At 38.9% G+C, this 25,657-nt stretch overlaps 1 protein-coding gene across 3 annotated transcripts in view; it reads left to right on the forward strand.

Annotated features, from left to right (window-relative positions):
* ZDHHC6 (zinc finger DHHC-type palmitoyltransferase 6) overlaps positions 1–25,657 on the forward strand; it is a 175,535-nt gene that overhangs the window by 106,163 nt on the left and 43,715 nt on the right. For all 3 annotated transcript variants that reach the window (XM_069239390.1, XM_069239389.1, XM_069239388.1), the window contains 5 exons: positions 1,012–1,507; positions 3,853–3,944; positions 9,589–9,748; positions 18,407–18,568; positions 23,884–23,937. In XM_069239390.1, coding sequence (XP_069095491.1) covers positions 1,241–1,507; positions 3,853–3,944; positions 9,589–9,748; positions 18,407–18,568; positions 23,884–23,937 — 735 coding nt within the window. In that variant the 5' untranslated portion in view covers positions 1,012–1,240. The remainder of the gene's footprint in view (positions 1–1,011; positions 1,508–3,852; positions 3,945–9,588; positions 9,749–18,406; positions 18,569–23,883; positions 23,938–25,657) is intronic.

Consider the following 25,657-nt stretch of genomic DNA (forward strand, 5'->3'; position numbering starts at 1 on the left):
AGGGGAGGGGGAGTAGGAGGGAAAACCACACATCTGGCGACTAAAGGTGAATAGGTGGGGTGAGACAGATTTCTCTTGAGGCATACATAAATAGGGTCTCTGTCTGAGGATGCCTTCTTTGGAGATTCCTGTCCTTGGAGTTTACAGACAGATGCTGCTTCCTGTATCCTTTCTTTTTCGTTTGTGTAAAATGTTGCAGTGTTATTGGCTATGCAAATCATTTAGTGATACTATTACTCATTAGGAAGTAGTGCAACAGGTGGCTTCGGAGGAGACCAGAAAGAGAAACGGACCAGGAATACAAAGGGTGTATGAAAATGGGTTAGAGGAGAACACGCGGTGAGAAAAAAGAGAGCGCAGAGTTAGAGAGAGGCTTGGGGACATCTAGTGAATATCGTTCACTTTGTGTCTGTGGTATGTGGACCAAATCGCCTTTGCATAGTGTTATTGAAAGCATTGACCAAAATCAAGTAGATTTATTGCTAACTAAAAAAAAATGGCAATATTCTACTAATGAATTTCTCAAAAGTGATGTATTTCTTGAATTCACTGTGGACCCCAACATAGTTTTACAGACGACACATAACCTGGGCAGCTTTACAATGATCTTATAGTAGCAGGTTTGTGTTGAAATGTGAGAATGTGTGATAACAAACATGAATGCATTCTATATTCTTTTTACTACTAAATGCCTTTATCGATTGATGTACCACCTGGGTCAGCTCTGCAGCCATTTCAACTGAGTACTTTTGTTAGAAACTCTATAATGCGTCTTCGAGATAAGGCGAGGTGGGCCTCGGCTCTTTCCATGCTGGAGTTGAACAATTTAATACTTAGTGTGGTTCAAGTTGCCTCACTGCAGTTTCAAAATTAATAAAACCAAATAACACTGTAAATATCATAGTCTTCTCAAGTAACATGAAGTGATTACCGCCACTCAGTTATACCTTTGTTCAGGAAAGTTTATAAAATTGCTTCTTATTAAATTTAATTTTCTTTCTGCTGCTGTAGGTTGGCTTTTGGTTCACAACCTCCCCTTCAAGATACCGGGCTTCGAGAAGGGATGCTACCGCCAGCTCTGGATATGTAATATTTTGCTTAGCATCCAATGAACTTGTTTTCAGAAGAATGACTATTTTTGTGAACATGAAAACTCATGACCGATGGAAAGCACTTCTCGAAAAACTGAATTTGCTGTCTTTAAAGTAGGAGCCTCCGGAGCAGTCCTGCTCATCTAACTATGGGTGGGCCTGGCTCCTTTGTGAAGTTTGAGAATCTCCATGAGCTGAAGCGGCTGTTTCACTGGGGCCCTATCATAGCCCTGAGCGTGATAACCATATGCTCAATCATGGCGGTGATAGACTCTGTCCTCTGGTACTGGCCCTTAGACACAGCTGGAGGTAGTCTGAACTTTATCATGCTCATCAACTGGACGGTCATGATACTCTATAACTACTTCAACGCCATGTTCGTGGGACCAGGCTATGTTCCCCCAGGATGGAAACCGGTAAGAGTGAAAAGGAAGTTATAAACTGAGAGGGACAGATTCCTGGAACTGGAAGGGTCAGTGTATGTGTGGAACTCTTTAATAGAGGGATTGAGAGGAACTCAATGAGTGCAATGCAAAAGTACAATGTTGAGCATGAAAACCTATGACAGTTCTAGAAATGAGGCATGCTTTCATTAAATGTAATCATATTTTTATCATGTAACTAGGCATACATAAAACCTATTTAATCACTACAGTATTATTGTCCCATGTTATTTTTACAGTTGATCACTTTCATGCGCCAGATTCTTTTTCACGAAGTACTTTTTAGTTCTTACTATAGTCTTCTACTCTAGCGCCTACGTTTTCGATTCTTTCTTTTTACTCCTTTTATTATCAAACAGCCACACAATTTGTAAAACAATCAGTGCTGTGGCCCAAAGTTGTTCCCATAAGCGGCTGGCGATACAAATATCAGAGGTGCAAAAACAAGGCTGAGTAGTCTTGATTCTACCTGATTTCTCTTTAACCTACCACCAGATGCTTGATACCTGCGCCCTCTCCTCGCACTTGCAAGTCTTTTCATCCCTGCTTTCTGCATTTGTCTCTTTTCTTTTTTCTTTTTTTCTTTTTTTGTTGTATTATTTCTTGCCATAGAAATACAACAGAGACTGTCCAGCCCGTTTGAGAGAAAGTCCTAATTTCTTTGTCTGGGATTACCCATGAGATATTATCTCGTTACTCAGTTTGCCCTGAGATGTCAAAGAAGCACGCTGAAGGCAATAGCCGTGAAGCTTGTTAATCCATCAAAGAAGGAATTCTTCTTCTGCAGTAAAATTAATTGATTTCCCAAAAAGTAACCTCTTGACAGTAGACAAACCTCGTTGATAATTCTGAATAAGGAGATTCGTGCAGGTTCAGGTTGCTGCTTTGCCAGTTTTCAAATGAGAATCTCCTTTAAATGTCTCCAGCTTCAGCCTACTAGAGTTGCAGTGAATGCCAGGGGGAAGAGTAACGAAAAAGGTCATACATTTCTTCTTCTAGCCTTAATCCAGCCTTATTTCAGGGTCAAATGCAGAAGCATATGGTTTCTTACCATTCCCTACTTAACCAAGCTTAACACCTTTAAGACCTTAACCGTCCAGTATCTCGAAAAAAAGCTGGATTGCTTTTCATACATCCATTTTGTGTGGAATCCTTTCCTTCTAGAAACGACTTTCCTTTGGGCTGAAAGGATGGTCTTTACCGCAAGCTATATCTGTCCTATGAAATCTTCAGACGGAGATCGGTGATCACAAGATCCGTCAGTTCACTACGTTTTCTTACCGAAGTGATGGTCACCAAGAACACTGCTTTCCGGAGGAGCTAATCTCCTACGTCTACAAGGGAGCAGTAGGGGGAACACTCTAAGCAAATTTTAATGATGCAAAGGCATATAGAAATAGAATACTTCCTTAAAGTCAGATCAGCAATCCCAACACTAAATGTAGAATAACACTACTGCCAACATATAAAAAGTACCCAGGAGTCTAGCTTGCTTGCTTCACATTTCTCAGGATTTTCAGCACAGCCATGCTCAAGGAGAAACACTGCTATTATTGCCTTCTGATTTGTAGAGGGATTTTAACACGTTGTTGGTGCTCACTTTGCTTCGTATCATGTGAGCGAGAGAGTTTTATTTGTACAGTTACAGGTCAAGTTATATATGTCCCACCGGATCGTACATGCATACGTGGACATAGTTTGTTTAAGGTATGCTAGCCAGCTCAATGAGCTGTAAAAGTAACCAGTGTTTCAGTGAAATGAAGAAGTAGACATACTAACTTGCAGTATCTGGTACAAAGAGGAGAAGGCGGCCCTGGACTCGCAGAAGCCATTGCAGGCTAGCAAGAGTAACGTGAGAATTTTTTTTTGGTTTTATACTTTTCGTTTACATGTGTGTTAGATTGAATTGGTTTGCTTTTTTGCTACTGTTAACTACCTTGCTAAACGAGTTAATTATGCGTGTTTATAACATTATGCAAAAAACAAAATGTAAAAAAAAAAAGTATGGGAAAGGCATATGGTTTAAAATTAAATTCTATTTACAATTGCCTTCAAATACTCCTTTCAAGAACGGGAATTGCTTGGTTACTATTTAAAATCTGCTTTGACTTCTAACTTTAAAAAATAGTAAGTAAAATACTACAACATCAAACTATTTTGCGAATCTCTGTCCAGAGGGAAGAACCTTTAGCTGTGCTAATCTTGTTTTACCTTGAGACTTACTATTGCCACGAACAATAAAATTATGCTGTTTGCCTTTCTGGCAGCCAGACGTTTCAGGAGTTCTGTTCTTAACTTATGATTGTTTTCTTTGCCAGGTGAATTCTGAGGACGCCACGTATCTTCAGTATTGCAAAATATGCCAGTCATACAAAGCTCCACGCTCACACCATTGTCGCAAGTGTAACAGGTAAAATGGTGTATACATTTCCTTTACATGGCTGTCATTTGCAGTGCAGCTTTCCCATATGATCCGTTTCAGGAAAACGAGATTAAACTTTATGAGAAGCTTTTGCTAGCATCCAGGTCGTGAAGGAATGTTTAGTGTTTTGTATGCACATATTTCCCTGCTCTCTACACTATTAACAGATTGGTACTAAATTAAGGAGTGCGTCAAAATGTCTACCTTTATTCACTGGCAGAGTGCACGCTCACATTGATCCAGGGTTTCTTGCCAAGTTGTTTGCCAATACCCTGACCCTGTTATTTCCCTGAAGTATTTCTCATGTATCTCCCAGCCACTGTGCTGTCTTTTCTGGCCTAGGACTGCATGGCTGTGTGCAGTTTCGCTCCGTGCTGGTGTTGCCGCAGACAGAGTTGCTGATTCATATGTGTTATTTGTGTATGGGTTAATAGAATGGGGCCTGCTTCACATATGTTTGCTCCGGTGTACTTGTTAGTTCGGTATCATATTTTTGTTCCAAGCTGACCTGGGGCAGTCCAGGTCAGTTCTTTTTGACGCCCCTTGGGATCTTTTTCGATTGCTGGGTCTCAGCCGTGGTGGAGAAATTGTATGGTGAGAACATCGTAAAATAAGGCAATATCTGGGTTTTCTTGCTGATTTCACCCTTTTTCTATGTTTCATAACGGACCTTTCCAATCCAATATGGATGATTATTACTTCCTGTGTTAATATTTCCAGGTTAATTGCGCTTCTTATTTAAATGGACTCAGGATAAGGGTCATTGAATTGCAATGTTGCTCTGATCTGAGGCTTCTTCTGGCCCCTAGTCTAGCACCTCTGCATGCCAGTATTCTGGTCAGCAATCATATGGGCTTAACAACTAATATGTAATTATTTGTGATATCAGCCAAAAGGGCTTGCAGGAAAAATTGCTGTTCTAGTCCATAGATTTCAATATGTCTGGAAAGCTAGGATTCTCTAATCCTTTGGCCCTCGCCCATTGTCCTGTATTTCTACCTTTCTCTCTAAAGTTTGTAATTGGCTTTCCATATTTCTCAAATCTGAAGGATAGTCCCCTGGCCAACCACTATTATTCTGCCAAGTCCATCTGCTGTTGCAGGAATCTCAATCTCACTCCTACTCCCTACTTGACCTTTGACCTCCTCTGATGTTCCCTCAAGTGAGGCCAGTCAGGCTCTGTGCTCTTAATCGTACCTTGCAGGCCTTTCAGTGCAACCGTTATCAAATTCTATCCTTAAGTAAGGGAAATCCCTGAGTATCCAGAATAATCTGTCTGCAGGGGCCACTGGACTGGCCCCTCCTCTAGAAAAAGTCCTTTTTGGGTCTGATGTCACTTTACCTGCTCTCTTTAGAGGACATTACTCCTAACCAAGTTCTGGTTTCAGCACTATCAGGGTGAGGACGTTCTTGATCCTTGTTATCTGGCAATGGAGAGTCCATGATCCTGTTAGGAACTTTCACACACCAGTGCCTATTTGGTCACTCAGTCACCTCAGTGCTACACCGGGCCAGATCCTCTAGGCATTCCTGGGTTTCTGGTCTTTGTGGGGGTAGCACCATGCACCCCCTACTACTACTTCTTTCTGCAGCGTACCTTTGGTGGACCAGTGATATGGGCCGCTCACATACGAGGTCTCCATCTTGGAATGCCTTAGGATCATGCACTCAGTTGATTCATAGGTCCTTGGAGGCATTAGAGACCGCACCAACAGCCACTCCCAGCTGAGAGGTCTCTGCTGCTGCCCAAATGTGAGTCCAGTGCTGAACCTGGGCAGCTATACACTGCACGGAAGCTAGATCCACGGCGAAGCACCCCAAAAGGTGGTTATTTTCAAGGCTACCAGACTGTGCTCTATAGGACTTCATTTTAATTAATGGAAAATTGTGCAGATATTGTTATTAAATCGTCCCTCACTCAGAGAGCATTCTTATTTCTATGCGTGTTAGTATCAGATTTAGGAAATCAATGTTTCTTTAAAGTACACTTTAGCTTTCCAATTTTGGAAATTATAGATGCAGGCAAAAACAAAATTACAAAAGCATTTCTGCTTTCTCTTGCACATGAGTCTGAATGTATCGTAACTCTAAACAAAAACAATCAACAGATAACAAATACAAGTCCACCGCTCTTGGCTGCTGTCATCAGCAACAAACTTGGATGTGACTGATGTAATAATGTTTGACTTAATCTCAGCCACTCGTGATCATCACCCAGGCTTGTAGTTCAACCCAATTTTTCCTTTCAATGTGCAGCTATAGATCGAGACCTGCCATATGCAAAACATCCGTGGTCCTGCTCACGTGAGAACAGTCCAGCCAAATCTGTCAGGCCAGTTTCCCTTCAGATTAAAACACAAGCATTCCCAAACAAGTTTGAGCCTACTCAGCACTCCTGGGCAAGGTATAGCTTGAGTCCTGTGGCACAGTAAACCACCTTATCTGGACAAACCCATCAAATCAGGATGCCCTATGGAGTCTAGTGTGATAATAGACTTTTTAAAACGTGTAAAATTTGCTGGACGAGTTAAAGAAAACGTTAAATACTCGTAATCAGATGTAATGTAGTTCATTTTCCTTCAAGCCGCATCTCATTGAAATAAATAACTAAACACAGAAAAAAACAGAAAAAATGAGATTCTAGGCCTCGTCTCTACTGTTTAGAAGCGCCGTGATGATAGAGAGCTGCCAGAAATGTTTCTGCTCAGTTTTGTCTGTTATTTTCCTGTTTCTCCATTGGACCTGGCTACGTATTTTCAGAATAATTGAGAGGGCAAGAAGCTGTTAACGAGTCAAGAAAACGACGTAGAGCTTATGTCTTTTTTTCCTACTCACTTGCATGTCTGTGAAATGTATCTGCAATGATTCTCATTGTACGCACATAACATTAAAAGTGAAATGTGCAATGTATTTAGCAACATTAATGCTATTTATTGAACAACATCTTACAATATCATTCATGTAAGATTAGTATACAAGGCATCATAGTACATAAAATCCATTAATGTTAAATAGTATGAAACTTGTTCTTACTCTTTTTAAATCAAAATACTTACATATTGACATTTAGATAAGTTAACCATTTTATAAACGCGTCCTTGCCTATTTGCACCCCAGTCTGTCATCCTGAGAGAATTAAAGTGACACATGTATGATATGTGCAAAATTCTCATAATCACTACTGCAAAATCTACATTCTCTCTCAAGTCAGCTAAATCTTGCATGGATCCATCACATGTCAATCAACACAATGCCTTGTTCATAACAAATAGATTAGTGTTAAACTGGATTCAGTTAGTGTTAAACTGGATATTTAAATAAGTCCGAGACTCCATGTCGTTAAACTTTATGGTGTAAGTTCCAAATTTTTCTTTTGTCCAGAAGGGATTATACTCCCAATCCTTGATCATTTAGAGATGTAGATCCTGTTGTAGGTAGTAATCTTGTTGACTGGTGCTATGTCCCTATTAAACTGCTATAGGGTTAAAATTTGCAGCCTCCTGGGCAGGCTTAATCCACCTTTAGTCTAGAATGTTGTAATATATAAAATAATTTTGTGTATGTAGGCAATTTATAAAGAGTATATAGATGGACATTACCTTTTAGAAATGACTCTCAATCTTGTCAAACTCAGAAGCTAAGAGTGGCAACCGAGGGTCAGACTCTTCATTGACAGTTGCATGATTTTGGTGTATTTATTTTGAGGCGCTCTTGATATATAGCTAATGAATCTCATCTAAGAACTGATTAATCTGTGCATGGTGGTATGAGTGAACCGTTTTTTATGGCCACAAAAAACAGTTGTTTTCTAAGAACCAAAGATAACAAGAAGACCAGGAACTTTAATCATGACCCAGCTGCTGCACTTTTTGCACGGCCAAAGGCCACAACATCAGTTTCTTCCTCCCGCTTTCTAGATTATCTAATGCATCTTTATTGCGCTTGTTGATGCATTTCTGTAATACTTCCAGGGTGACTTTAGAACCATTTAGTCAGAAAAATAAAGCAGATATGTGGTTGCTCTAGTGTGGGGGAGAAAACTCTATTCTGTGTTCCATTTAGCTAATATAAATTGTGAATAAAGAGACGTGGTGGGGGAGAGGAGCTCGGTCAGCTACCATTGTTAATTAACATTGGTTCCGTCAGCCCATTTGCCATTGGACTCTTAGCTGAGCTCGCTAGTCAAATCTAGTTACAAGTTATGGGATTAGCTAAACAGCTTGGTGTTCCACAGCTCTTCACTTTAGCCCATAATTTCACCTACATGATCTAGTCAAAAGTGGAAAATTTGCTGTATACACATATGTGATTAATATAGTGGTACAACATTCGAATGATTAGAACATTTGTGCTATTTAGGAAGTGCACATCATACTTTATGGAGGAGCCGAAAAATATAAGTAGAACTGAATGTGTAAATGCAGTTGTAAATAGTTGACTAGAAGAGAGATCTTCATAGATGGTGTAGTTTTGGGAACACACAGATCACATGAATAAATGTTTTTAAGCAGGAAAAAGGATATCTTGCAGATACGTAGTGTAATACTAAATTGTTCAATAGAATGGTACACAAACATTGTTCCTGGTTCCTGGTTCCCCCTCCGCCCCATTGATTACACATCCATTGCTGTCAGTTGCAGTTATTTGAGATCCCAGTGCTTAAACTCAACATTCACCCACTTTTTGTGAAGTAAAGACACAGGTGAATTTGCAGTCTTGTTGGCGTCTTGGTACAGTACTGTTCCTTCTGGCATAGTCTTGTTGGGAACAGAACTGAGTAAGCGGCAAGTGGATTGCATGTGGTTAGGGTCCCAGCATAATACAAAACGAGGAATTGGTTGGAAGTGTATGTGGACGATGAACTGTACATGTGACTCTGGGCCAGCAGACACCTCTTCTATACTGTACAGCTTTGAGTTCTGTTTCTGCTGTTCACTTCACTAAAAAACACATTTTCTAGCGTATGGTGCTCAAAGCTTTCCTAAAATAAGTGTTATACATTTTAGTATCATTGAGTAAAGACATAAAAAAGAGTGAATTATTTTATGTTAAAAGTATTTGTGTATTTTGGTCCTTTGTATATAGATGTAGAACTGTCTGAATCTGTACACCCTTTCTTTATTCCTTGTAATGGAGTTCTCATTAACTCCTGCCAAGTTAGTCAGTTGTTGTGTTTGGTACATCAAGATTATCGATAAGTAGTATTTGATTGTCTTTTGTATGGGTTGAGTGTGATTAAATTGTTGTTTCTGAATGTGCCAGGGCTCTGTGTTAAGTTTGTGTATGAGTGCTATGAATTGTGGTCTACAAAAAATATGATTTGGTTGTCTGTTAGGTGGTGCATTGTTTCTATCAAATGCAACCTAAGGAACCTTTTCAGTACCTGGGAAGCCAGAAACAAAGAGATGCCAATGTATAGGTTAATCATTAAAAAAGTACCGAGCAGAGACAAACTTTTAATTGAACATGTTTAAGCGACATAGATGTTAAGACTGTACCACTGAAATACAGTTCTTTGGGGGACATGCTTGTGCTTTTCTAACTGAACTGTACGTTTTAATCTGCCTAACATCAATGGTTGGGGATTGTTGATGAATTTTAAAGACTGTGTTTTTCTTTGTTTTTGTAATAGGTGTGTGCTGAAGATGGACCATCACTGCCCATGGATTAATAACTGTTGTGGACACCATAACCACGCCTCTTTCACGCTGTTCTTGTTCTTAGCCCCGCTTGGTTGTATGCACGCAGCTTTCATTTTTATCATGACTATGTACACCCAACTTTACAACAGGGTAAGCAATGTACATGTTCTTTTTCTCTGTTATAGAAAAAACTGGTTACTCCCTACATGTTCGTTGTCTTCAAGGTTCGCCATTAAATCAGAATTTTTTGTTCACTCAGATCTGATTCCGTATGTCCCCCAGTGTGCATGATATTGTCATTCTTTTGTTAAATCTGTTTTTTTCCCCCCAATCCTGATCTTGTCCGTTTGTTGTTAATTCATTGTGGTTGTATTGTAGCTTGTTTTACAAAATTAATTCAAATTTAAGTGAAATATGGCATTCAAGTACTGGGGAAAATAACGTTTGGAAGAAATCTTTCTGTAATGTTCATGAAAAATATACGATTTTGTTTTTAGTCCATCCAAGGTACTATGAAAGCATTTCATAATATTTTAAATGTACTATACACTAAATATAACCTTATACATTCGTACAATATATTTATTCTAGATTCATTTGCATCAAAGAGGTTAATTTATTGGATACCTGTAGCTTTATAAATAAATAAAATATATAAATACATAGTGCATGATTATGCAAAAATTGTGCACACTACAAGCACTGGACTCCTATCAGCAGACCAAACTGCAGAACTAAAAATTTCTTTAGCTTTTTCTTCAAAGCTAAATGATTGGGCAAGGGTAACTATCCTTTTACACTTTGGTATGACTCACTTATTGAACGTATTTCAGAATTCTTCAAGGTAAAGTAGAACCTCTGCTGTACTGATGATACTCAGAGTTGTAGGGGGATCAATTGAAGAAGGTAATGCCTTATTTATATCGTGATCTTATTATCTTTGTTTTGCTCTGACAAGAAATAGTAAAAAGGAAAAAAGGCTTTTCTGTTTGCCCCTAAACCCGCTTTTCTATTTCTGGCTGTATGTGGGGGTCTTCTGTCATTACATTTCTTTTGATTTTGAAAAGGCTTACCACCATTTCAGGCCATGTGTGTAAACCTTATGTTTAAATTATTTTTATTAAGTTTGCATACTCCTATTTTAAACTGCATGTGTCTGTCTCTCCAACATGAGCACCATAGATCAAACAGTAATCAACACTACAAACCCCACTAAAGAAAAAGGAATTATAATCAATAATCCACCCTCCGCGAACGTTCCCCTATTGACACAACCGGTCCATGCAGAACCATTAAGGAGGAAGGAGTAGAGCAGAGAGACTAGGTCAGAAAAACAAGAAAGTGTAATCACCCAAATATTTAAATTACCCATGCTCGTTCGCCCACTGTGGGAGGTTCACAGTTGCACAGATAATACCCCTGTCCAATCAAGTCCCCCAACATACATTCAGAAATACCATCTCACCAGCCATCGATTGGTATCACCCAGTGGCTGCTGAGGGAAAGCTGTCCACAAAGGATGCAGCCAAGTCCAACTGTACAGACTCATGTTTTTCCCCTTTTTAGTCCACTTTGTTTCACAAGGTACCTCCAGTCCCAGTCAGCAGGAACACTATTGCAATACCACTCATCTCCACATTACTACCCCTTGGTCTCTGGGGCATCCAAAGTGTACCACACACAATTTGTCTCACTTCTTCAGCCGTGAGGGCTAACAAGACACCCCAAACTCCTCTTATTTCCTCGAGCCAGGTTCAGGTGTTATTCATGCTGGAACTCCTAGTACCCTTGGGCACATTTCTTGATGTAAATGCAAAAGCGTTCTAGTCACCACAAGTGTAAAGATCTCTACGACATTGTGTTTGAAAGACAATCACGTCCTCAACCTCCTTATCAGACTCTTTAACTTGGTGCTCCACCATCTGAATTCTGATTGCAGATTTCATTTGTTTCCTTTCTGTATTCTGCACTCTGTGAAACCTTCCAGCTTGCCCTCAACAGGTCTTGCAGCCTTATCAATATTTTTTGGCTTTCACAGCCAAGTATGCTTTAACTCTGAAATAGAGTGCAGGAATGCCCTTTTTTTCACTTGTAGTTCCTTGACTTGTACATTGTCTGTGACCAGCTTCACTTTGTTGTTCCCTGTTGCCTTTTACATCAAAATTAAATCATCTTAATATCATGTCTTGTCAGCTATGGTAGCATGGGGCCTAGAAGATCAACTGCAGATGCGAGCAGTGAAGACATGACTGCTTAACTTAGAAGCAACGTGTAAATTATTTATGCAGTACTCAAACAGTAATACATTGAAAAACACAACACTAAGGAAAAAACCCACAACAGTCTAAAAAAGAGTTAATTTTAATAAATAAAAAGATACCTGAATAACGAAAATCCAGTTAGTAGAGCTGGTGTTAATATCAGTCTTCGGTACAAGTAGCTCCAGGAAGTGCAAAGTGACAACTGGGATTATCTGGTCATGCTGGACCACGACAAAGTCACAAGTTCATGCTGACCACAATAAAGCACGGGTCGGATAAAGAACATAGTTTGGCCTGCTGGTCAGTGTACCAGGTTATAGTTGGACTGAGATGCAAGGTCCTGTGATATTCTTGGGGCTGCCAATCAGGAGCTGCAAGATACTGAGTTGAGATGCGTAGTGCTGCGTCAATTCCAATGAAGTCGATGATCAGGAGCTGCAAGGTGCTGCGGTACTAGGTCCTGCTGCAAGATCCGTTGGTTCTGAGGAAGCTGCCAGTCGGGAGTTGCAAGGTGCTGCAATGCAAGGTCTGTGTCGAGATGCAGCATGGCACAGGCAGGCCCAGTTACGTCAGGACAACTTGGCAGATGCAGTATAGGTCTCTGGGTCTTATGTCCCTGTAGCTCGGTACAGGAGGCCAGTCAGTTAGCCCCAAGAGTTACTCTGGCGGTTCTGGGTTCAAGGCGCAGGTCCAGGCTTCTTTCCTCAGGCAGCAGAGCAGTCCTTCTTCTGAGTCTTCCACATGTCCAGAAGAATTGAGACGAGTTGGTCAGAGGATGTAATATTTGTACCTGATGCCAGCTTTCAGGTGGGAGAAACTTGTAGACTTTCCTCCCACGTCTGGTTCTGGAACTTCCTTCCTCCCTGCCCTGGTCATAAGATGTCTGGAGTCACAAAATGCAAGTGTGAAGTTCATTGTGTGTGTACTGAGAGAGCTCCTTTGATGTGCAAGTGTGGTAGGCAACAGCTTCTCCCACCAGGTCAGAATGGTCCATCCTGCCAGTATCCATGCCCCCTTTGTGATACTATCTGGGAGGAATACACAAAGGTGAACACCTAGTCATGTGACCCAGAATATAGGCTGTAGGCACCAAATGGTTAGGACAAGAAAATGCCAGCTTTCAAAAAGTGACATTTTCAGAATTAAGACTTAAAATCCAAACTTACCAGTAAAGAAGGTTTTAAATAAAATAAAATCCCAAACTTGAGTTATCAATTATGAAGTGTAATAAGGTAATCCAATGTTATCCTATGGGTGAGAGAAGCCGTGCAATAGTGTTTAGGAGTTGTTTACTACCAGGATATGTAAAACTTACTCACATGCCCTGCTTTTTCAGTACAATACACCCTGCCACAGGAGCCTTTTATTAAAAAGGAAAGTTTGGTCCTGGAAAAGGGTTTATTTTACCAGGTCAAATGTCAGTTTAAAAGTGTCCTACAGTCTGCAGTGGTAGGCCTGAGATATGATTTAAAAGGCTACTGTGGTGGCACAACAAGTGAAGCACGCCCAATAGTAACATTTCACTTACAGGCCATGGGTACACAAAGTACCACTTTACTAGGGACTTACAAATAAATTAAAGAAGGCAATCAGGTGTCAGACAGTTGTACCATGTTTTAGGGAAGCGAACAAGCACTTTAGCACTGGTTAGCAGTGCTAAATTAAAACAGAGTCCTAAGGCCAACACAAATGATTCAGCAAGCAAAAAAGAAAAAGTGATCACAAAATATTTGGGGGACTACCACCCAAGGGTATCTGGACTAACAGTTCTACACTTAATAAACATGCCACCTCCCCTTGCTGTTGTCAGCGGAACCAAGGGAGTCCACAGCAAGCGAGAAATCCTCTCCTCCGAGATTAGCACCATGAGGCGCTGCCATCTTGGACTCCATCTGGCTCTGCCCTGTATACCAACTAATTAACATCATAAACATCATCCCCAGCCATTATGATTTTTAGCAATTAATAATAAATGTAATTGTAGGCTTCAATTGATCGTGTAACCACAATGTGAGAAGATTGAGGGAACTTGTCTTTTGTTTACTGGAAGGCATTTGGGTGACTAAAGCGAAACTGAGAAAGAGTGAGCTTTTAGTGTTTTGTTATAACGGAAAACAGCAATATGGTTATACGAATTCTCAGATAAAAAGTTAAGCTATTTAATACTTCCGTACTATCCCAAAGAGTAAAGGTTGAAGTGGGCTGTATCTAGGCATGTGATGTATTGAATTCATGCTCTTTGAATGTATGGTATTTTAGCACTAAGAACTAAAATTAGTTTTTGTGGAGAGGCAACAGCATTGATGGCAAAAAACGGAGTAGTTAAAAAAGAAACATACCCATAATCTAAGCAAAAATAATAAGAAAACACAGACTTGTTCAGGGTTAAAGGAAATATAGCAGGAATTTTAATTTAGCATGACACTAGTTAAGTGCGGGATAAGAGTAAACATAAGTTATTTGCTTCTATATTTTGTTTCGACTATTCCGTCACATGCCACATATATATTGTAGGAACTGCTAAAGGCCACACGATTTGATTTTTCTAAAGTACTCGGGTTCTCAGCAGAAGTACAGAAATCATTTGCAGCAAAACTGACATTTTTAAACCGGAAGAGGGCCTTTTTGGGGAGAACAACCAGCATTCACAAAAATATTACAAAACAATGATGTTTTCACAAATAAATAAAATTAAAGTCCAAGGGATGTGGTTGATATATCAATTTATGAAACAAAATGTAATGCTAGAACTAACAAAAATAAAAGTTACATAAGAAGGCCATTGTTTTGCTTTATTCATTAGGCAGACATTCTTAATTCTAAAATTTCAGGATGAAAAATATTGTGGTCAAGCTTTGTTTCCTCTATTTTAAGATAACTGCAATGTTAGTACTTAACTTGTGAAGTTCAGTGGTCCTGCTGTTTCTGCGTTGTTTTTTTTGTTTGTTTTTTTGTGGCAGGAGACTTGGGGGGGTGGGGGGGCATCACTTCAATCTTGCAAATAGCCTTCTTCCTACTGAGGACCACAACTGCACCCAAAGCCATCTATCCCCATTTAGCAGTGCAACTCATGCTGCAGTCAGCAAATGCACAGAATAAATCTCTGTACCTAAAATGGTATTGGCAAACTCCGTGGAAAAAATGTTTAATTATTTTAGAAAACTAACTATTAAATTCTGTTACAAATATGGATGGAGCAAAGAGTCTGCTATTCATGGTGTGTGCAGTTAACCTGGGTGGTGGACAAAGTATTAAACATTTTCAAATAAGAGAAATTGGTTAATAATTGGATCCAGGTAGGTATGTTGAAGCTTCATCACAGGCGTGGTGAAACTAGAGACATCCAATTGATTTGTGACTGACACTGAATTTGTCAGTTGTGGGCCACTTGAACTTGAAGAAGGTTGGTAAGACACTGTTGCTTCACTCACAAGTAAGGTAAGTATTCTGGACTCCAGATTGGTGAAATTATTAACTATTTAAGTGGTCGGAAAATAAGTAGTTGATGGAGATAGGTGAAGTTTTGCGAACATAGTTGTACGGCCCATCTGACTACGCCATTTGCATTGAAGTAGAGCATAAGTGAAAAGTGAGCCTCTTTAAATTGTATTAAGCTGTTCAGCAAAGTTGATTCAACCCCCTGAAAGAGTGAAAACGTCATGAGTGGTGGAGGATCCAAGATTCAGAGCAGGCAAATGCAAATTCATGCCTTTGGAATAGGTACATGCTGCATAGTTACACATCAGCGCTACAGAGCTTGAGCATGCAATTCACCTGTAAGATTTGCATCCACTAACCAAATTCTGCCCTAGTGTAAGGTTAGGCAGTGAGTTCTGATTACATGTTACTGCTTTTTAAAAAACAGTTTATATTTTTTTTAAACTAATTTGGAACTTTTAAAAGCTGATTTGGTTTATTAGGTTATTATAATTTTCAAGAATTGGTAACAAGTTACACATACTTTGTAAGTTTTAAGTTAATTAGGAGTTTAAAAACATCAGTGCTGCATGTTAAAAGTTAATGAGTAAGCTATTTACCTTTAAAATGTTTTGGAATTTCATAGTGTTTTGTAATGTTGATAAAAGTATCTCAAATTTATTTAAAAAAAATGTAAACTGTTTTCTGGAAACGCAGTGCTTTGAAAACGTTGTCATGGTTTTGAAACAAGCCAAGAATATCACAGGTTCCATTAACTATTTGGGCATCTATCAACATTGAGATTGCTGGCCAAACAAAGTAAAGTGTAAGAGGCAATATAGTGTGAGCTTTTTGATACGCCCACTTTTTTCTGATTTATGCCTTTAACCCATAATTGTGAAAGCAGCACGCATTTTGAATTATTTATTTTCTTAAGGACAGACATTTGAATTTCTTCCCACTCTTGGCATTGAAAAACCTTTCAGAAGTGAAGGGTCACTACATAGAACTGTCTTGTCCCAAATACAAGGAAATGGAATGAAAAAACCTCTTTAGAATAGGGCAATGCAACATTCTTGCATTTTAGGCCTTGCAAAACTAGTGATACTTTCTCCATTAAATATATCTTTCTTCTTGGCATTATAATACTCATGATAACTTTATAGTAGCATAGACTTAGGGCATCATATGTAGAACACAGGAGGGCTTTGCAACCACATGTCTTAAACCCATGAATTTCAAATTCCCTGTCAACACATAAGATCTCTTTCTGGATTGAGAGTGAATGAACATAGATGCTGCATAGTGCTATCTTGAAGAATATTCTTACCCCAGTTTACAGGTGAGTAAAAACTAAGACACAGGAGTATGTAGTAATTTTCTGAATGTCTTATCTCATAAATGATTTTGGACTAGGACTGAAGCTCATACAAAATGCACCCTTTTACAGTAAAACTGTTGTCACTTATGATTATAAATGCCGCCTTGTAGGGGTTCACTCAAGAGTGCCTTATATGATGCCCTGAAAGAGAAGGTTAAACAGTTATAGCGAAAATGTAACTCTCCCGGGTTGCTTGATGAGTGATATGTACAAGCAAGCTATTATTACCGGATGCTAACCTTGAATAGGATTCTAGAGACGATCTGCCCTTTGTCAGTTAGCCATCTAGTTGATCAAGATAAACATAGCCAAACGTTGGCTCTCTTCTTTGATCCCAACCTCAGCCTTTTAGTATTGTTCTTCTTTTTAAATTCAGTTCCAATTTCACTTATCAGAGAGACTGTCCACAGGCACTTCTTGGGGAGTGCTCTGCTTATGGTAGGTGTATGACTGCACAGATCTTGCTTCAGTGATCATAACAGCTTCACTGTACTGATCCTGCTACAAAAGGATCATAGCAAAATGTTAAGTTTATAGTCTTTCTTCACAACAAACTGAAATGTTAAGTAATTATTCTCTTTTCAGTTTATTTTTTGTTTTCACCTCTTAGAGTTGGTGTAAGATCTTTAAAATTATAGAATCTGATTGTCTTTTCAAATGAGAAAATCCCTCGTTAATACTTCTTAGGAAGTTGTGTTTTTTTCCTTTTCTCTTGCATACAGTTTGGCTGAATACACTGCGCTTGGGTCCAAGGTACTTCAATATCCTTTCTTTAAAGGGAGTGTTAAATACTATTAATTTACTTAAATGGAATTCTGTTCCTTTTAACAAAATGGTTTCAGACCTTTTTATTTGTTTCAAAACAGAAGAATGCTTCCAAAATAAGAATCAATGACTAATCTTTTCTCTGAATGACGCGTGTGTGCCCTTACCCCGAGATCGGACTGGTCTCAAAGCCTCGTTGGTTATTCTTTCTCTTCTTTCCAGGTGCCAGTGAGTCCCCGATCCCTCCATCAGTAGACTTTCAGAATAGCAAGTGACTCATCCTGGGCGGCGCTGCTTTTGTAGAAAGGACCCACCCATGATGGCCATCATCCAGGAATTCATTGTGCAGTCCTGTTTTTAATGGAGTAGGAAACAGCTATTTTTAGGATAGGTTTCAGACCATACTGCTTTCTAAATTCAAAGAAGAATGACACCCTGACCTGGCCCATGTTCTTGCAGGCTGCACTTTCTTGCCAATAGGTTTGAGTCGTTTTGAGAGTTGCACACCGTGAGTGTGCTTCTTATCTGCCAGCACCATTATTGTATAAACCTACTTGTCGCCAGCTAGAGCACGCGTCTCTTCTGTGGGCTGATTAGTGATCAGACGGTCCTAGGGGCGTGACCCAGGGTTCTGGCACGTAGCATGTTTGTGAATAACCTGCAAGTCCTTTGCAGACTTTTGAAGGGACTGAGTGTATGGCAGTAAGTAACAAGCTTCTGTTAACTTGACAGCCTCTGCACTGTGGCCAGAAAGGCATGAATAAAATTCAATATGAAAAATCGATAATACACTTGACTACAAATGGTCTGGGTATAGTGTGTAGTTGGGCCGCTTGTGAGAAGACTTTAAAATAATGCTTTTAGATAAGTGTATTTGTCCTCGTGCACAGGAAGCACGTTCACCATTAAACAACCAGCAGAGTGCAAACGTGTGCATGTGTAACCTTTGCATGGTAATACATTGTAACGATTGTTGGTTTTCAGGTATCATTTGGATGGAGTTCAGTTAAGATTGATATGAGTTTTGCCAAGAGAGACCCTCGTCCCATAATTCCCTTTGGCTTGTCGGCTTTTGCTACCTCTTTGTTTGCCTTGGGACTTGCATTAGGAACAACCATTGCAGTTGGAATGTTATTTATTATTCAGGTGAGTTCAACAGGAATTTCTTTTAATGAACATTTTTGTTGGATCCAATAATAACCATGCTTTGTTTCATTCTATGATCTAGTGTGTATTGCAGTCTGTCAATTTGGAAAATTACTTACCTAATTTCTATCATTATTTTGTCAAAAGGGCAATGTTGAATGTTTTATTCAGCTTCTAACCGGTATTGAATAGTGTATGCTTTTGTGATTCTTTTTTATATAGAGACATTGAATGATGATAATTCAAAGTGTGATGGTAGGGAGTAAATGTCGCCAATGAATGGTGGTGAGAAATGAGAAGAGGGAGGGTGATAAAAAATGAGTGTTACGGAGGGGGTGGAACAGCGACCAGCGAAGGGGGAAGAAGCCAATAGAGGCAGAGAGCAAATAAATATAAATGCACCCATGGTGTGCTAAAAGCAGTTTCCTGAATGAGAGCAGTGGAAGGTACAAGTCATCCAGGCAGAAGGATGGTAAAGAAGTTACGCTCAACCCAGGGGACAAACACAAGAAGAAGAAGTAAAGCTGTTGAATAAGCAGCAAGCATACGAGCGTTACAAGAAAGCCATCTAATGAGAAGCAGTGGCCTGAACCAAAGCTCACTATAAGTATTGTTTTTGCCTACAATAGATATTTCGATAACAGGCAGCTGAAGCTCTAGGCAAGACCTGGTAGTACAACCCTCTAGGACCACACTTATCAGCTTTCCAAGAATGCTTGCAAATCAATGTCAAATGTACACACCAGTTATTCACGAACTGAGTTTTGTTTGAGATTGGTCTGGATAGGTGATGTGTGTTTTATTTTTTATACTGGGGCGCACACCCAAGCTCTTGCTTTAGAGGGAAATAATACGTTTTTCCACACACATCTTGTCTCCTTAGCAAAGTCCTAAGTTAAAAGTGCAAATTGGTAGATGTGTCCTTTGTGAAGTAATTACAGCCCACCCCATTTTGCCATGCTGAGCAGGGCAAGAAAAGGTGTGTTGTGGAAAAAAGTTTTCGGACGAGAGAAAAATGTTTACTTTTTATCTTTTTCAAGTTCATGAATGCTAATTGCACCACATGCATATTTTGGCCAAGTTTTAATTATCCCACATTTCTTCTCCAGTCATTGACTTACGTAGCTATTTTTTGGTGAATACCATGTACCTACATTTCAGACTTAAGACATACTTAAGTTACATTTCCTTGCCATGTTTCGTGAATTTCAAGATGAGTTGTAACTTAAAAACGCATATAAGTGTAACTTACCATATAGGGTTATTGAAGAAGTGCACTTCAGAAGTGTAACCATCCCTACTTGGTGAGCTCAAATGACCATGGTCAGTGTTCAAGTTGGAGCACTTGTGTTGAAGCCACAGATTCACATTCACCCAAGATGGACACTTCCTTTCATATTTCTGAGTTCTGTAAAGAGGCAACGGTGAGATTTATTATGGTACCCAGTTGTGTTAAAGTTTTTCAGGTAGAACACTGGTTAAAAATGATATGGCGTTGGCAAATTTTTTCTGAGGTGCAATAGTTTGATTACATTCCCATTCTGCAAAAGTAGATGGCCAAGTGTTCAAGGTTACAATAAGAGATACGTTTGATTGAAGATGCTTTCCTTTTGAAAGAAGCGTCATTATTGGGAGTGGGAGGTTTAATAAACATCGGAGTATGAAGTGTACCCGAGTCTGCAACATTATACAGTGCTTGCTCACGGTGCGAGACAAGCTATGGTCTGTATTTACGCTGTTTTTTTATTTTTATTTTTAAATCTATAATTTTAATGATACTGTATTCATGTTAATAATACCCATTTGTTTTAATTAAATCATTAAATTTTATATCATTAATAAAATTGTAAAACATTTTTATCAGGTCTGCCTTTTGCTTCTCCCATTCAACGTTTACCCAGACATAATTCTGAATTGGAGATACATATATCTCAGTCCCTATCTGGAGATAAAATTCTATCCCCTCCTGTTTAGTCTAACTGAGCAGTAAAAGCACGTGTGCTGATGGTGTTCGCTTGGATATTTCTAGTTCCTTAGGGCAAACTAACAATACACATTGTACATATTATGTCGAATTATTGTTTTGAAGCCATGTTACCTGATCAAATTGCTACTTGATGCTCCTGAAGGCTAAGGTTGTTTGTTGACTTTGAAAGTCTAGAGTTTGTTTTGTGGAGTGAATTGGCCACAAATGACGTACACAAAGGTCAACTTCAGGGCACATAGAAAAACTTAACACAGAATGTCAGTGAGTTGGTTCCGGAAAAGGAAACAATCGAAATAAGATGGCCCCTTCAAGGGAATAGAATTCCAGAAGTGAAAAGCTCCCTAAGTGCATGTGACTGAATTGCAGCTCACCCGAGGTTCCTAGGTTTTAAGTTGTAACTGCAGACATCGAGAGTTTTCTTTAAGTACAGGTATTGACGCAGTGACATAAGTCACCGTAAGAGCTTAGTGTATGGAGGCATGAACTACCCTTGTCACAGGGACAAGTCTTGATCGATTTCACATCTGACTTCTTTAAGATACTTAGATTTGCATAGTAATTTATTGAAAACATGGAAATGGATGCCTTCTAGCATGCCTGCACATCCTGCTCATCAAGTACGATATTCTTCACTGTTTTAGGTGTCTGGCTCCGTCTCTCCCCTCGAAATACCGCTATAAGACTGTGAAAGCGTTCACTGACTAGGTCAGAATTAAATCACATGGGCATGACAGAGGCCTGGATTTTAGATTTACCTATTTGATCTCCTCCTGAAACATTTGATTGAGTAGCAAAGTCACTGATCTTGTGACCCAGATCCCTGGGTTCTAATCTTAACTATGGCAGTTCTCGAAAGTGTGTATTCAGGGCAAATTATGTAATGTTTCTGTGCGTCAGTTGTTATTATGAGCGATATAAAAATTGTGCTGTGTAAATATGCAGATGCTTCACTTCAGATATATATGATTTATCTCCCTGGCTGCCATTCATGTACTGTGCTCCATTACTTCTAATCTAGGGTGAGCCACGGAAGAATCAATGCATATCTAGCCGAGTACTTTCGACTGACAGAAGCAAATTTGAAAACTAAGGGTGTCCAAATATTTTGTAACACTGGTATCCTAATAGTATCAGTTGCGATTCACTTGCAGAGGGCATTCCGAAAACAATTTGTAAGTCTTCCTCAGAACAAAGCTGAATATAGCAGTAGGATCACAATGTGATTATTTGAAAGCACCTAAGTTTCAGGATACCTGTGGCATCTTTCAAGATCCCTCAATTGATGAGCTATTCCTACCCAAGTCAATTAAAATCTTTTTACCATAATATCTTATTACATCGATTGAGATTCTGATTGTCTGACTTTATTCTTCAAGTTTAACTTTATTGGATAGAGTGGAGTAGAATACTTTAAGTTAATTCGAAACATGCTTAGGCCTTTGCATCATTGATAGTCAGAGATCAAATTCTGAATGACAGTGTATAGCTCAGCTGTATATGGTGAGAGTTTATAACTCGTTTTTAGGTGTAGTGTGGGTAGTATTGATTCCTGGTTATTTTAGTTGTCATAGGAGAATAGATAAAATTGTAATGCAATCTTGTAATTATAAATGGTGTTTTCTTTTGTTTTTTTTTCATCGCCTATCCACAAGTCAGAAAATTCTTTCCATGGCTGTAGCGCTACAATTTTCAATAAGTAAAACCATGTGAATTTTTTTTTTTTTAAATAGAAAATTGGTTACAGGGTGAATCAGCTAGAAATGTACAACCTTTTCATCAAAACAGCCTGTGCTGCAATCTTTTCTATTACGCATATAAAACTCGGAAGCATTACAAGCTGCCTGGCTACAAAACCTAATTTTTACTTTTGTAAGTCTTTTACTTAATTTTCAAAACGACCAGCAAAAACCACATAGACCATCAAAATTGAACTATGCAAGATCGAAGCAAAAGTGCTCTGAAAAGTGTGACATTTCCTATGTAGTGATGTTAGCCACTTCCTTCCAGTCGAAACAGTACAATGAAGAGAATATCCCTGCCTTGTAAACATTTTGGCAAACACTCAGTCTCATATTATATCCTTGTAAGGGCCTGGGCTGCCGGATGAGTTTAGAGAAAAAAAAAAAGGATACTTCATGCCTTTTTGTACCCGTACCGTAAGTTCCCAAAATCCGTCACGCTGCTTGGGGTTAATGCTGAATCCAACAGCGGATCGTCAAGTTTTGCACTACTTACCTTTATCATCTGCATTTCACAATCAGGTAACATCATCAACATAATTTATTACTTGTGTTAGCTACTAATGTAAAACCTCAGACCTCAGTTCTCCAACCAGGAGTCGGGATCAAGTGAGCTTAATTGTAGGCAACTGGCCCATCCACCAGTTACAAATGATTGCAATCGTGGTAATCTTGTAAAGGAAGGCAGATAGTGGAACGCTGCATTTGAGCCTTGATTAATATTTGACGTGGTCTTTGCTTTCATTCTTACTCGATTTGCCTGTTAAGTGTCTTGTGTTTTGGCATAGTTCATGCTCTGGTGCCACTGTTTTGAAATGTGTTCGCAATGTATGAAAGAACTCCCCAGGAGGTATTACTTTCTCTTTGTAGAGGCAAAAATAGTGCCTTTTGTGGTATATTTTTGCAGCAAGCCTGGTGAACCGATGGCACTATGATTCCTTTAATGTAAATGCACGTTGGAATAGGTGGCATTGCCCCCAGGGGGCCTCACGTTTCACCCCGGGCATTGTCAGGAGCAAACCTTCTCTATCTTGTTATTGATCAGTGTTTTGCTATTTTAGAGTGGAGAGCAACTTGTTTTTGTCCACAGAAACTGAGGCAATAAAAACATATGTTTTTCTGAACGGGTCTCCCCTTCACACTGCTGATTGGTTGCTTGGTCCTCCAGCTCAGTATTTATCCAGTCAATGGCACATAGCATGTGGGGTAAGGATGAGTCTGATCTTGCAGTGTGACTGGTGCTTCCTAGGAAGCACCAGTCACACTGCAAGATCAGACTACAACCTTCTCACTGAGTGGACTTCCCATAGATCAGCATGCCTACATCATCCCTGCAGCAACCTTTCTTCCATCATGGATACCAAGTAGTCCAGCTTTCTGCAGTACAGAACTAACAGAACCACAACTACAAATGTTCATATGTTCAATAACAAACCTGATAACAGTAGTGATTTAACTTACATTCATGGGCTTTGTTGTATAAGTAAAATGTTTATAGTGAACATAGGTATTGTTGCTAGTGTGGTGTTTAAATTATAATTACGTGCCAGTTTGATTTATTTTAAAAAAATGTTTTTTTAATATTATAGTTGAAAGTGATTTTAAGAAATAAGACGTCCATAGAATCGTGGATAGAGGAAAAGGTAAGCTTGTTTGGCAAGTAATTTTCTGTTCATTTCTGACGAAAGGAGTTGCTAATATTGAATCAAAAATTGCATTTGTTTGCTTTTCCTCTCCCTGCACACAAATGTAATGAGCATTAATTTTTGAAAGCTCTTTTCAGTTCCAGTTTTATACAAAACATACACATCATTGCTTGGCAGTCTTCTCTGTTTATATTGATCACAACCCTAGACTCTTCTATCAAAGTGAATGTGCAGTTATGGGCATAAGAGCGATGGGCCCAGAGAAAGAGAAATGTGAAATTTGGGATTCACAAGTGTGAATAATCTAGAGATTATAATAATTTATGGAAAAAGCTGGAAAATTGTGGTTGAAACTCCCTTTTCTTATGGGTGCTTCTACCCACTGATTCTTCATCTTGAGAATCCTCCTAGATAGCGGTCTCTGGATTTTATAATCTCGTAGTACATAAACCACACTCATGACCATTTGTAGCACAACTCCACGTCAAATGGCAAGGATTACTTAATGCAGCTTATTCTGATGAGGAATGGGCGGATGTTATTACGAACATGGGTAAAGGAACCAAAGGCCAGAATTACATTTATTCTTTTCAAAATTCTTCATAACTGGTACTGGTCATCATAAAAACTCAAGACAGCAGGTTTACTACACCATTCTACCTGTGCAATATACTACACATACACATATTATGCGATATACCACACATTTTATTCCAGTGTCCAGTTTTGAAAGAACACTGATCTTCTGTAACTGCCTCTCTACACAGTGCTATAAGTGTGTTTATTCTTTTAATGGGAAAATTAGTTCTATTACATGATGTTACTGATTTCCCAAATATAATAAACCATACAAGATGATTGATAGCTATCTCACTCACCATAACAAAAAAGTGTATATAGTGACATTGTCCTACGTATGATGAGTGGCTTATTGAAATGTATAAAATGGTGTCCTATGAAAAACTTAATTTTGGTATTTTCATCCCGATTTGGAAACCTTTTCTAGCTAATACATATTCCATTTCTGGAAATACTTAACGTTTTTCCTCCTTACAAAATACAACAAGTGAGTCCCTTCCTTTTCCGTCATCTCATCTCCTTATTAACTGCTCATTATTATCTATATTCCTACTGGTATCATTAAGACTGTTGACACTTCAGTCATAAATATTGTTATTTTTTTTAGGACTTACTGTTTATCTGTTTGACAGTATTGAGTTATCAGGGATATCTCCAAATGAAATGTTATAATTGTGGATTTGTTTGATATTAACTTCTAACTACCTGTAATATATGGTTCAATACATAAAACCTACATCTTCTCCTCTCTTGTCCACCTCCCCATTGTTTTCGTTCTTTTCAGGTTAATTGTCTTTTCAGGTCTTCTTTCTAAGATGTAATTCACAGTTGGTTGTATTATGAAACATATCTCTTATGTTGTATTTATTGATATCTGTATTATGGTTTTGTTTTTAGAAATCTGAGAAGTTACCATTTCAAGGTGTTTTACTGGATGACCATAATTTGCTTTATTGTTTAATTTTTTTTCTCATATTGTTCATTTATTGACATGTACTTTTCAATAAAACCATACAACCAAAAGAAGAGAATTCTTCTAGGTGCCAGACAGGATCTAGTAAAATTATTGCAATAGCTCCTCAGCACCAGCAGGTTGTGATGCATTGCTCTAGGTGCATCTCTGGACTCTCCGACCAGA

Source organism: Pleurodeles waltl, chromosome 6, assembly GCF_031143425.1.
Source record: "Pleurodeles waltl isolate 20211129_DDA chromosome 6, aPleWal1.hap1.20221129, whole genome shotgun sequence".
In the NCBI taxonomy this organism is placed as follows: Eukaryota; Metazoa; Chordata; class Amphibia; order Caudata; family Salamandridae; genus Pleurodeles; species Pleurodeles waltl.